This window comes from Limulus polyphemus, unplaced genomic scaffold (genome assembly GCF_000517525.1).
Source record: "Limulus polyphemus unplaced genomic scaffold, Limulus_polyphemus-2.1.2 Scaffold4498, whole genome shotgun sequence".
Taxonomy (NCBI): Eukaryota; Metazoa; Arthropoda; class Merostomata; order Xiphosura; family Limulidae; genus Limulus; species Limulus polyphemus.
The window spans coordinates 21,104-33,758 of record NW_013670108.1 but is presented as its reverse complement, the minus strand read 5'-3'; the positions used below and the strand labels follow the sequence as shown (position 1 = coordinate 33,758).

At 34.3% G+C, this 12,655-nt stretch overlaps 1 protein-coding gene across 1 annotated transcript in view; it reads left to right on the top strand.

Annotated features, from left to right (window-relative positions):
* LOC106471260 (CAD protein-like) overlaps positions 1-12,655 on the top strand; it is a 78,989-nt gene that overhangs the window by 46,291 nt on the left and 20,043 nt on the right. The window contains exons 6-7 of the mRNA XM_022399868.1: positions 3,549-3,690; positions 4,691-4,862. Of these exons, the coding sequence (XP_022255576.1) occupies positions 3,549-3,690; positions 4,691-4,862 (314 nt within the window). The remainder of the gene's footprint in view (positions 1-3,548; positions 3,691-4,690; positions 4,863-12,655) is intronic.

Sequence of the window (12,655 nt, the reverse complement as noted above, 5' to 3'; positions counted from 1 at the left end):
AACAATATATACTAATTTTTAAAGTATCAAATTGAATTTTTATTCAATTTAAATCTTTCAAATGCGACTGTAGCTTTTTGGGTGCATCTTATACACCGGTGCATCTTATATTCCAAAAAATATGATAGCTTTGTGCTACCTCCAAGCTAAAAAACGTGTACTATGCTAATGCGTGATGTCATCATGAGATGATAGCACTTCACCACACAACCTTTTTGTTCAGTAGCACTTGTGTTCAAATTAACTTTATTTTTTTCCTTGACATTATATAGAATGGATGTGTTCCAAAATTGTGAATCAATTACTTGTGATTTGGGACAGTTTATGACTGAGTTAATTTTTGTTCAAGTTTACCTGGTTCAGTGTTCGAGTTTCATATAACCAGTGTGATTTCTTTAATTTCACTTAGTAAAACAACAACAAACATTATGGCTTCTCAAGTGACAGTAACTACCAGTTCATACTGTGATAATGATAATGTTCCTACTACCCCTGGCTGCTGGAGGCTCATTGTCTGTGGCAGATGGGATTTTCATTTTTTCAGTGTGTTGTGGGTTCCTTCATGCACACTGGGTCTCCTCCTCCTGTACATTCGGCTTACGTACCTTCTTTCCAATTTGAAGATGACCAGGATGATGATGATGATTTTGATTGGCTATTTACCTCCACCAGGGGTTGCTCTAGGCACAGCTTTACCTGTGGAGGAAAATCTTCTCTCTTCTAACATCTTCCTTGACTTGATTTCCCAAGTGTGTTCTTTCTTTCTCTTTCCCATGTGTCTTTCACTTTCTTCCACGATTTACTACATAAAACCCAAGTTTACTTTGTCTTACCTTCTTCTCCTGGTATTAGGGTCATGTGGCATATGTTCTTGAACAACTACATACCTACATGCCTTGTCCTCCTCATCTAATCAACTCTTTTGTTCTGGCTTACAGCTATTCTTCATTTCTGTTCCTTGAATCCAAGTTTTTGGAATCTCTTTTACCTGCAGATCCTTTAATTTCTATTTACCTTTCTAGTGCCCAATTTTAATCCCTTTATGTTTTTCTTATCACCCTCCTGCATTACTTCTTATCACTTCACCTTATTTCTGAGTGCATCACTGGAGGTTTTCTGGAGAGGTTTGTTCTCTTCTTTTCACCACATTGGCCTGTAATTCTTCTTCTTCTGCTCTATTCCTTCGTACTCGGTTCCTCTGCTGTTGGGATGGGATGCTCTCTTAGCTAATGTATGTTTTCCACATGCTTATTTTCATTGGGCCTCTTTTATTCACCGAGAAGTCTTAGGGGTATTCCCGACTTACTTGGAGACCCAGACCAAGATGGCCCAGCATCAGTCTTCCGTGATTTCTCATCTATCTCAACCTGTTTCTACTTGTAGGCCTGCTGAATCCATGTTTCCCCTTCCTATTCCAGCTTCCTCCCAACATCAGGGTTGTCACTTGTGTCGTCTGTGTCCACACTATCATGTCTGGCCTTATGGGATATTATCTGTTTCTTTTTGCAAGACTATGGTCTCCATTTTTGGCTGTCAGATGGGTTCTTTAGGTTCTCACCCCTGGCCTATCCCTTCACTTCCTTTCCTCTCTTCCCTTTTTTCTGGTTTCATCTTCCCTCCAATCCCATTTGTCATCAGTATTTTGAGACTGGGTGTGTGACTTCTTCTCTTGAGGGACTCTTCTCACACATCTGCAGGAGTCTGCTCAGCTGGGCTGGCTTGTCAAGCTTTCCTAGACTTTTCTTATACCTTCTCAATATTTGTTACATTTGATCGTGCCAATACCATGGTCAGTTGTTTCTTATATCATCTGTCAGAGGGATACCTGTTCTAAGACTTTTTGCTTCTGTGCATTGAATATACTGTTTAAGGCTCATTCCCATCAGGTTCTTCTCATGGCTTGTCATTGCTGGAGGCTTTGAAATTGGGGGTGGATCGTCTCTCTTGGGCGGATAGTATTCTATCCACTGAATGTTCTCTCCATCCACAGGTGTTTTGTTGGGTTTGCTCACAGTTGAACACACCTTTCATTGATGCCTTTGCAACTCCTCTCAACACCAAACATTCCCTGTTCTGATCCCTAGTTCCTCATCCTTTGGCCCTGGTGGAGGATGCTCTCAGCCAGGACTGGTCTCACTTTTTTCTACATGCCTACCCTCCTGTTTGTCTTCATTTTCAGGTCCTCTCTTTGATGCATGACATCGCTTGTTTTGTTCTGTTGGTGACACTTCTTTGGTCAACAACAATACTTAGGATAAAAAAAGCTGGTAAATAATATTAAAAGAAAACCAGTACTCTTGACATTTGTACTCATCTTTATTAATGGTAAAGACCAACATGTTTGTCACCTGTTGGACTCAAATTCTTATCCATCACTTCCATTTTGCCCATATTATATATATATATATATATACACACATATGTGTCAAGGTTTTATGTATATGTGAGTGGGCTGGAATTCTTCTGCAGTAGGTGTATATGACTTGTTGGCGATAAATTTGAACAATAAACAGACAGCACACAATCCACTTGTTTTAAAATAATATATTCAAAACGAGTCAAACGTATGTACAAAAAATTCTGTACATTGTGGAATATCACAGTTGTATCTAAAACTAAATAATTCTCTTTGATTGTCAAAAGTCCACTTAAGCTGATTCAATTACTTTAAAATCCAGTTGACAAGACAAACTATTTTTCTCTACTCTTATTTGAATAGTATCAGTGAATAATTCACTTATGCTACCCTATGAGTTACCACAGTTGTATCCTGAACTTCAAATAATTGTCTCCTTTTCTTCAAAGTTCACACTGATGGGTTCAGGTACCTTAGAATCCTTTGACAAGACAAATTATTCTACTTACCTCTATTAAACTGAGAAACTCAGTTTAAAATGTCGCCCTTTACGACTAATCACTCACACGCCAGCTAATTTCACATTTTCAAACTTTTTTTGTGACTGAACTTGACTTGCGCTTTCTTGGTCGTCTATATTTATATGTTGTTTACTGAGGCCTTGAACTTTCTATAAGCTATGCGAGTGATGCTATAACATAACAATACTCACATAAGTTACTGAGAAAAATACAGAAGATTTGAGTAAATTGGCATCAACAATACTACAACATTTGAACCACACATACACAGTGTACAACTCTTACCGAGTTACTCAACCAAACCTGTCATAACTAATGCTTCTAAAACAATCAACCTCACAAAGCTCTTATGAAAACTTAACAATCACTAAATATTAAGTCACAAAATAAATTAAATAATAATGCTCATGCTAAACAGTCTTGTATATCCAACAATATTTCTTAATTTTTTTCCATGTTTGTGACCACTGTTGGCATGGATAATGGTACTGGCAGTTCCCTTGTGTTGTTTTAGGAACTGTGGAGCTTTTGAACAACAAAATAGCAAAGATAGAATGTCTCGAGAAATTATGAGTTATAGAATTGAAATTCCTTATTCGTATTAAACCTAAGACACAAAAAATTATGAAATTAAAAAATATGTTTGTAAGTTATATTTTTATTATTTCCAGATTCCTAAGGTGTTTAATCCCAAAGGTTCACCACGCATTATGGTTGTAGATTGTGGAATGAAGTACAACCAACTTCGCTGTTTGGTGGATCGAAATGCAAGTGTTGAAGTTGTACCATGGAATCATCCCCTTGATTCCAAAGGTTTGTTACTCACAAGTAAAGGATCTCTTTGTTAAAAGCCTGGAAAAATGCATAGTTTGTGTTTGTATATATATATTGTCAAAGTTACAATAAATATTGGCTGTACTAAATACAAACATTATCATAAGTTCTTATACTAGAAATTATTCAATATATTTTCAAGCAGCTGTAAAAAATGTGAAGGATCCCAACAAAACCTATTCATGAGGAAGAAAAATAAGTTTTTCTAAATCAGAACATTCATAATGGGTATTTTCATTGAATCTTACTGAATAAAATATATTATTGTTAATTCACACATAGTTTATTTTATTACATTGCAAAATTATATTGCATTTATTTTCAGATTGTTTTAATTGTTAGTTTAATATATGTGTTTAAGACTAACCTAAATCTCCTAAGCTGGCCAAACCTTGAGAAGATATTGGGATGATGGTAAAAATATTGTTAACAGCAAGGGTACCAACTGAAGAAACAGTGTATTGTAATCTTTATAAATAAGTATGTAAGAAAAGCATATTTAATTATGGTTGTTATATAATTGTTAACAGATCACTTATTAATAGATGATTTATCTACAGTTATTATCTATTGTTGGTACATGTACTTATGTTGAGAGGTTAAGTTAATGGGCAAGTGAGTAGAAAGACACGTTATAAAAACAGACAAGAAAACTTTTCAAGAAATGTACACCTTGGCATCTATACAATATTTTAATATTGAAATTATGTGCTATTAAGAAATTTCTAATGAAACCGTTTTACAATGTTAGTATTAAACTTGATCCAATCAGTGAAACTAACATTGCATTAAACTTGATCCAATCAGTGAAACTAACATTGCATTAAACTTGATCCAATCAGTGAACTTTAAGACTTAACAAATTTTATTTAAACCAATCAGTGAAACTAACATTGTATTAAACTTGATCCAATCAGTGAAACTAACACTGCTTATTTTACTCATGTCTGAGTTATAATATTTTTTATCTGAAAATCAGAGTTTGATGGGCTTTTCCTCAGTAATGGCCCTGGTGACCCTACTTTCTGTGATGTCACCATTAAGAACTTGAAACGTGTGCTTCTAGAGGATAAGCCAAAGCCTGTGTTTGGAATATGTCTTGGTCATCAACTCATAGCTTTGGCTATTGGAGCAAAAACATACAAAATGAAGTAAGAAATTTTATATTTTATTTAACTAATCACTTGATGGTTGTAGTTTTTAGCACTGTTAGTTCCAGCATACTAATTTAAGATTAACCCTAGAAAGTATACACATCATCCAGTTTTATATCAAAATTTTAATCCAGAAGTGTCATTTTTGTAGTTCATTTTCTGCTGTGCACAATAAAACACGGGTTCACTTAAGTCAGGTGTCTGTTAGCAAAGGAAAGACTGGTCAGTTTAAGTCTACAAAAAATGTATTTGTAAAATATGCCTATGTGTTAAGGAACATATCACTGATCATTACAGGTGATTCCTTCTGTCTTGTAAATGTATATAACTCAAAAATTTCTAGTTGCAATTATTATAATGTCACTTTCTTTCTTTCTTGCCAACATACAATGAGAATCTTGCTAACACTGCATGTATAATGTACTTAGCAATGAAAATAAAGCTGAGCTGTGTACTTCTGGCCAGCATGTTTTCCAAGAGGTGGTCAAGTACATTGTAGGGCTTTATATACTTTTTTTTTCTAGTATATGTCAGTGCTTAAATAAGAATATGTAATAATGGAGATCATTGTAGTTGGTATAGAGGTACACAGTTACATTTAGTGTCATGTATTGAGTAGCAGTCTTGAACTCCCATTTCTTTATATTAAAAATAGAATCTCCTCCTATTCACATTAAGAAAAAAAAGGAAAGAAGGTAAAAAAATAATTACATCCATTTATAACAATTTACAAGTCCTTAAGAAAGTTTGTAATTTTCCCACAAAAGTCAGTGAGGCTTAATATTTGTTAGGCCCACTTGAAATTCAAACTATTCCTGTTCTGGAATAAATATGGAACAAGGGTAGAAAGTCATAGCATTACAGTTGTATCTTATAAACATAATTAAATTTTAATGTGGCAGATTCTAAACTCTAAATCCAGAAGTTTGTATTCTGTTAATTCTTTTGCCACACCTTATTTTCAAGTGGGTCCAAATGCTCATGTAATGACCTTTTACAAATTTAAATTAAAGCACTTTATTATCAATGCATGTTAATAAACTTGGTGCAAAAATGTAGCTTATAATAGAAATGACAAAACGCCATTAACATAAAAAACAAAAAGTTTCACAAACTTGGACACAGTGTGAAGCCTGATACATCTCATGCTGTTTTTGTTAGCTCTATAGGGAACAGCTAATGGTCCGCTGATGCTGTGATTTATTGCTTTTAATATGAGGATTACTACAGCAATAAAAAAAGTTGTGAAAATGTTAATACTTGAAACTTTTAAGTAATTTGGAACTTTCTGAATTATATTTCAGTCACTGCAGAGGATAAAATGGTATTATTCATTTTATTTTATATTTTTCAACTTTTCTTTTCACTGTACACTGATGATTTCTCTACAGTTGGTGTTAAGGTAAAGAAAGTAAGAGGTAATATATAAAGTTTTACCAAAAAATTTTTGATATTTGCTTAGGAGGCTCCAGAAGTTATACAAATGAAATACAAAAACTGTAAGATGAAAAGAAGTAGTTTTTATTCTTAGCATGAAAATAACATTGCATCCAGACTGACTAAGTAAAGGTTCTGGAAATTTACAAACAAATCTTTAATAAAAAGGCTGTTCAAAACTTGATTTTTTTTCTATAATGCAGTTTTTTAATGTTTACTAAAAGCTTGCCAAATTTCATGAAGATACACTTAGTAAACACAGAATTATAGTACATATAGTTTCACAGTTCTACGGCTGATCAGATTGATCAACTTTATGCTTTTAGGTTTAAATGCTGCCAAGATGTATAACTCAGAAGTAAAATTGTTAAGGGTATTTTTTTCTTTTGAAAATATAAGTACCAAAGAAAATGAATACAAGAAATAAAGAGGAATATTAGAATACAAAAGTATTAATTCAATTTCTTTATTTATATATTTATTTTATTATTACTAAACTTGGAGTAAGTAATTTACAATAAATATTTTTCTGATATGATAACTTACCTCCTATCACATAATAGATTTTCTTAACAACTAATGCCTTCTATATGCACAAATTTGTGCTCGTCACTAGCCTTATTCTCCCACCTACATCCTTGTGTTTACACGTATTACATCTGCATTGTAGCATGCAAATGAGTGTGCAACAACTCTCCACCAATAGGAGCATGTATACACACCATCCTAGTGTAGCTGACTCCATCTATACTATATAACCTAATCTTTACTTCTTGATTTGAAACACTCAAGTGCAGACATGTTTTAATTTCGTGCATTTTTACTTAATTAAAAAAAATAAATTAATACAACTTATTCAACAAATGGCTAACTTGTTTTTACATTCTGCATTATTCCGTGATAATTTGTGGATTGAATTTGTTTTACCCACTCAAGTGTCTTTTGTTTGAATTTTCAAAATATTGTTACCACTATTATTTCTTTTGTAACATTGCCATCGTACAACAACTGTCATTTGTATGGATTTGGGCTTCAGTATTTCAGTGAGGTGGTTTCGGCCTTTTTTTTGCCACGAATTGGATTTTATCATGAGGTCTGATACGTCTTTTGTACCAGGACCAGATGTACCACTCCCTGGTGGTCCTTATTTGAATGATGATATTTTGGAGGACCTTTTATCACCTCCTTCCTTTGCTGTGGGAGCAAGGGTAAGCCTATGAATGTTCCCACATTTTCATTGACCATTCCTTGACTTAATTTCCCGGGTATGATATCTTTTGTCTGTTTGTTAGTTAACTCTCTTGTACAGATTTCAGGGTCCATGCTGTTTAGTTCATAACCCGGTTACATTCTGGTGTTTGCATTTTTCCTGGACTCACAATCCTTCAAGTTTTTCATTCAGGGATGGGGATCAAACTATGAAAAATGTACATTGTCCATGCCCAGTTTTCCCATTTTCGTCTACCTGTCAGAAACAGGTGCTAGTGGTCCAATCAAGTCCACAGCTACTCTTTTGAATGTTTCTACTATAAGAGGCATCTACCCCAATGGCACCTTAGCTACCTTCCCTCTAGGTATTGTTCTTTGGCAGATATCACATGACCTGCAGAATCTACCTACATCTCCGATGACTCCTGGCCAATAAAAGTTACTGGTGATTCTGTCTGCATCCAGTCTTTCCTTTCTCTCTTTGTGCTTTTATTCTTTCTCTTTCTGTTTCCAGACTTTCATTTCTTTTGTTTTCTTCTCTCTCTTTTTCTTCTTTTTCTCTTTGTGCTCTTATTCTTTCTCTCTCTCTCTCTCTATTTCAGTTTTCCTTTCTCTTGTTTTCTTCTCTCTCTCTCCTTTTCTCCTTTCAGTCTTTCTTCCTCTCTTCTCTGTCTCTCCTCCTCTCTCTTCTGTTGCCAGTCTTCTCTCTAGTTCTTGATGTTGTTTAACAAACTCTTGTAGTTCACTGTCTTTTAACTCAAGAAGCTTTCCTCTTTCTACCCATTTATCAAAATTTGACATGATTACATATTGTGATTGTAATCTCCACACTATCTATGCTACTACTACAGTTGTGCATATATAGGCCTATTTATTATCACTGTTGTTCATGTTTTCTTCTACCACTATATAAACCTGGCTGTGGCTCATTAATTGTCAGGATTATACATTGGTAAATGATGGTAGAAGAAAACATGAAGGACAGCAAGAGTAAGTAGGCCTATATATGCATAACTGTAGTAGTGATGCACATAGAGTGGATATTACAATCACACTATATGTCAGATATAAAATACTGTTTAGTGTAGGTAGTATTATTAAGTAATTCATTTTGTGTTTGTAATTCCTTGAAGTTGAGGCTATGGAGATTTCTAGAAGGACTAAGTGATAGATGTATAAATAATGGAAAGCAGATGAGTAGAAATAGAGAGTTAAAATTCATGGGAAAGAGAAGTTCAGTGTGAGAGAGAAGTTAGAAAATGCAAAGTTAACCTTCATAGGAGTGAAAGGCCTAATGGTTCATATGTTAGAATGAGATTAATAGTTTGAAAGAGATAAGGAGAAGCATTTGTCTTATCAAAGGGTTTTCTTAGCTAATTGAACCCACCTGTGTGGACTTTGAGGAAAATGAGATGATTACTTAGAAGCACGAAAAAGCAGACGATTATTGTAAGTATGGGAAACGAACTTTGGTAACTCACGTGACAGCATAAGTGAATTATATACGGATACTATTGCGATTAAAAATAGAGAAAAATAGTTTGGCTTTTCAGTTGAATTCTAAAGCAATTGAATTGGCCTAAGTGGACTTTTGACAAGAAGAAGAGAACTGTATAGTGTTTAAGATACAACTAATACGTGTAATAGAAAAATAGTTCAGCTTGTCAATTGAATTCTAAAGCAATTGAATAGGCGTAAGTGGACTTTTGACAAGAAGAAGAGAAGTGTAGTGTTTAAGATACAACTATGATCTCCATAGTGTAAAGAATTTTGTATATACATTCAACTTGTTTCTGATATATATATTATTTTAAAACAAGTGGAATGTGTGATGTTCGTTTATTGTTGAATTTATCGCTAATAAGTAGCAGACACCTACTGTAGAAGAATCCTTAGCCCAACATACGCATATACTTACATTCATATATACTACTAAAAAAATAAGTTTCTGATACAACCCATTCTCCACTTTCTTTGTTACCTTTTCCTACACACCTCTTCTTGCCATATATATCCACTAAGCCTCTGTGGGGTTTTCAGGGATGTCTTGTATCCTCTCTTTTTTTCCACTCCCTTTGTACCTATCTACTTGACTATTAGTGGGATCTTCTTCATGGTGTGCACTGTTTACTTGGGTGCCTCTCCCTCCTCCAGTTCTTCCTTGCCTTTTGTTTGGTGCCATATTGGTGACTGTCAGTGTTTGGGAGTCTTTCTACCTCATTGCAGCCCACAGTGGTACCATGTCAATTTTCCTCCTTGTTTTTCGACATTCCCAACCCTCATATAGCCTGTTCCTGTGTCATGCACTCTTCCTTCCTCCCCTTCCCCAGTGCCTCCTTTCCAGGTTATGGGGACAAACCCCTTTTCCTATCCACATTCACCATAGATACTTGTGTGCTTCATGTGTGGATAGGAGTCTCCCTTTCCCATCTTCTACTCTACTTCTTCCTTGGGATCCCTTTTTCTTCTCACCAGCATCTATCAGAATCAATAAGGTTCTTCTCAGTTGGGATGCTGTCTTACTGGTCAATTAACTTTATCTGGGATTCTATTCCTGATTATTTGTTGTAATTTGTTATTACAACAGTTTTAATGTCCTGTAATTATTCTAAAACCTGGACCGTTTCATTGACCTTCCTTGTTCTGTTATGGAGGGTTTTTTTTCACCGTTTGGTGCATTTATACTCTGGGGGTTTGGATGACAAAGGTAGATGTCTTGGATGCTTCTCTACACATGCCTATTTCTCCCTGCATTTTGGCATTGCCTTCATTCTTGTCCTTGGTGGCATCAGGTTTTATCATTCTGTGCTTTGGGTCCTGTTTAAACTCCCCACATTTCAGTTGAATGGTCATGATCTTTGCCCATCTTCTGTGTTCATACAGACTGCAGTTTTCTTTCTCAAACGGACATCTGGCTGCCTTTGATTCTGTCTTTTCAAGCATCTCACACTCACATTTTTATGGGGGGAGCTCCAAATGTGGGTTAGCTTGTTTAGTTGGAGAAGTCCTTTCTTGTCCTGACCCAATAGCTTAAATCTCGTAACCATATACATCTATTTACATTTATTATTTTGTTTATCGACCTTTAAGCTGTGTGTGAATAACATGTGGTGCATGTTCAGCTCATATCCAATAGCATAAAACTAGCCTTAACAAAGTGCAACTGACTTAGCTTTGTACTATTAGTGCACCAGTATTTTGTAAAATACAATCTCATTTCGGTTATTATACATTATATATGTATATATATTATTCCTATTTACAAATAGGTTCTTAAATTTCAGTTATTTTTCTTAAAACAAAGGATAGTAAATAAAGAAATATAAAAAACAATAATCTCTACTACTTACAGTTGTTATTATTATGAAGTTTCCATTTGTTATACTTTGCTAAGTCTTGTTGAATTGGGGATATAAAACAAAATAATCTTTTTATAAATGCATTTTGAAATAACAAAAAATTATAAATTACCATATCAATACCACAGAATTCCACTGTAATTTACCAGGCTTAGTAACTAAGCTGTATTTGGGTCTAAAAAGAAATGAATAAAAACCCTATAACCCGAGCACTTTTGAAAGGTGGACCTTTCTTTCTCAGGGTCAAACTGGGAATGGTAGTGTAATCGAATAAGTGATATATATAAAGGAAGTTTAGTGATGTCATGAAGGTTTTCCAGGAAATGTTTAGTCTATTTCTCTATGTACTGTTGTAAGCATCTCATTTCCGGTACATAGCCGATGGCGAGAGTGTATATGAAAACCTGCTAGGGATATTTTTCTTTAGAAATGGATAAATATATGTATATTTAAAACTATACTTATGTGTCTAAGTAAAATATAGGTGACACCTGGAGACTGATTGAAAAAGATATGTTATGCTAATCAATTTATAAAAACAGATATGGAAAATTATCTTAAATAAATAGTAAGTTTTAGGAAATTCAGCTTTCACATTACATGAAAAAAATAAGCAAAGAATAAAATTATTTTTCTGACAAAGATAAAACCAATGAATGGAGATCACTGATTCCAGGATCTAGATTAATTCCGAAAGGTTGAACAGTGTTTAGATTAGGAATCCAATAAGCTTCTTTTATTTCTGTATCTTCTTTAGTTTTGAATCCTGTTTCAATGCCAAGGAGAGTAACATCATAAATGGAATGACCAGGTTGGTTAAAGTGTAGAGCAGCAGGGAGATCGTTTTAGGTGTCAATAGAAGATTTATGATTGTTGGAATGTTCTCTAAGAGTTGTTTGTCCTACATATTTGTAATCTTTTACATCGTATAAGGTAAATTGTGTTTTTGTTTCACAATTGATTTCTTTGGATATTTTAAAGTTTCTTTGATTGTGTTTGTCAGAAAATGAGTTAGTGGCTTTTATGAACTTGCAGGTTTGACGATAGGCTTTATTACATGGACGACAACCATTTTTAGGTGGGATGTAATGCACTTTTGTGTGAACAAGGATATCTTTTAGAGCTCTGCTTTTTCGGAAGGAGACAAAGGAAACTTTAGGAAATATCTGTTTAAGGCGATCATTCAGTTGTAGGAGATGAAAATGTTTTTTCAGAATTTGTGAAGCATTTCTGAGTTTAAACTGATTGGTAATAATAAGGGGAATTTTATTTGAAAGTTTAGTATTGCTCTGATTTAGGATGTTTCCGCTGAGTATTGTTGGCTTTTTCAATTTCTCTGTCGATTTCGATGTCTTTATATCCTTTTAGATCCTTGGTGTGTTTTCATTGTGGTCTGTTTCATCTCAGTATATTTTCTTTATTCTAAGAGCTTGACTGTAGGTAATGTTTCGTTTAGTGTGAGAGTGGTGACAGCTTTTATAGTGAAGGTATTGTGGTCTGTCTGTAGGTTTTTTGTACAAGTCAGTGTGTAAAATTCCATCTTTTAGAAAAAGAGTAATGTCAAGAAAGTTAATCTGGGCAGGCAGTAATCACAGGTAAACTTGATTGTTTTGTGAAAGGAGTTTGCAGGTGTGATAAATTCTTTAACCCTTTCGATACAGGTCACAGGTGAAAGTCAATGTCATCTCGGTTGTTGACTCGCATTCAAAATTTTATTGAACTACTATTTCATGAATTTATGAACTACACAAATTTTAGAACTATACATTACTCAATTTGTTAATT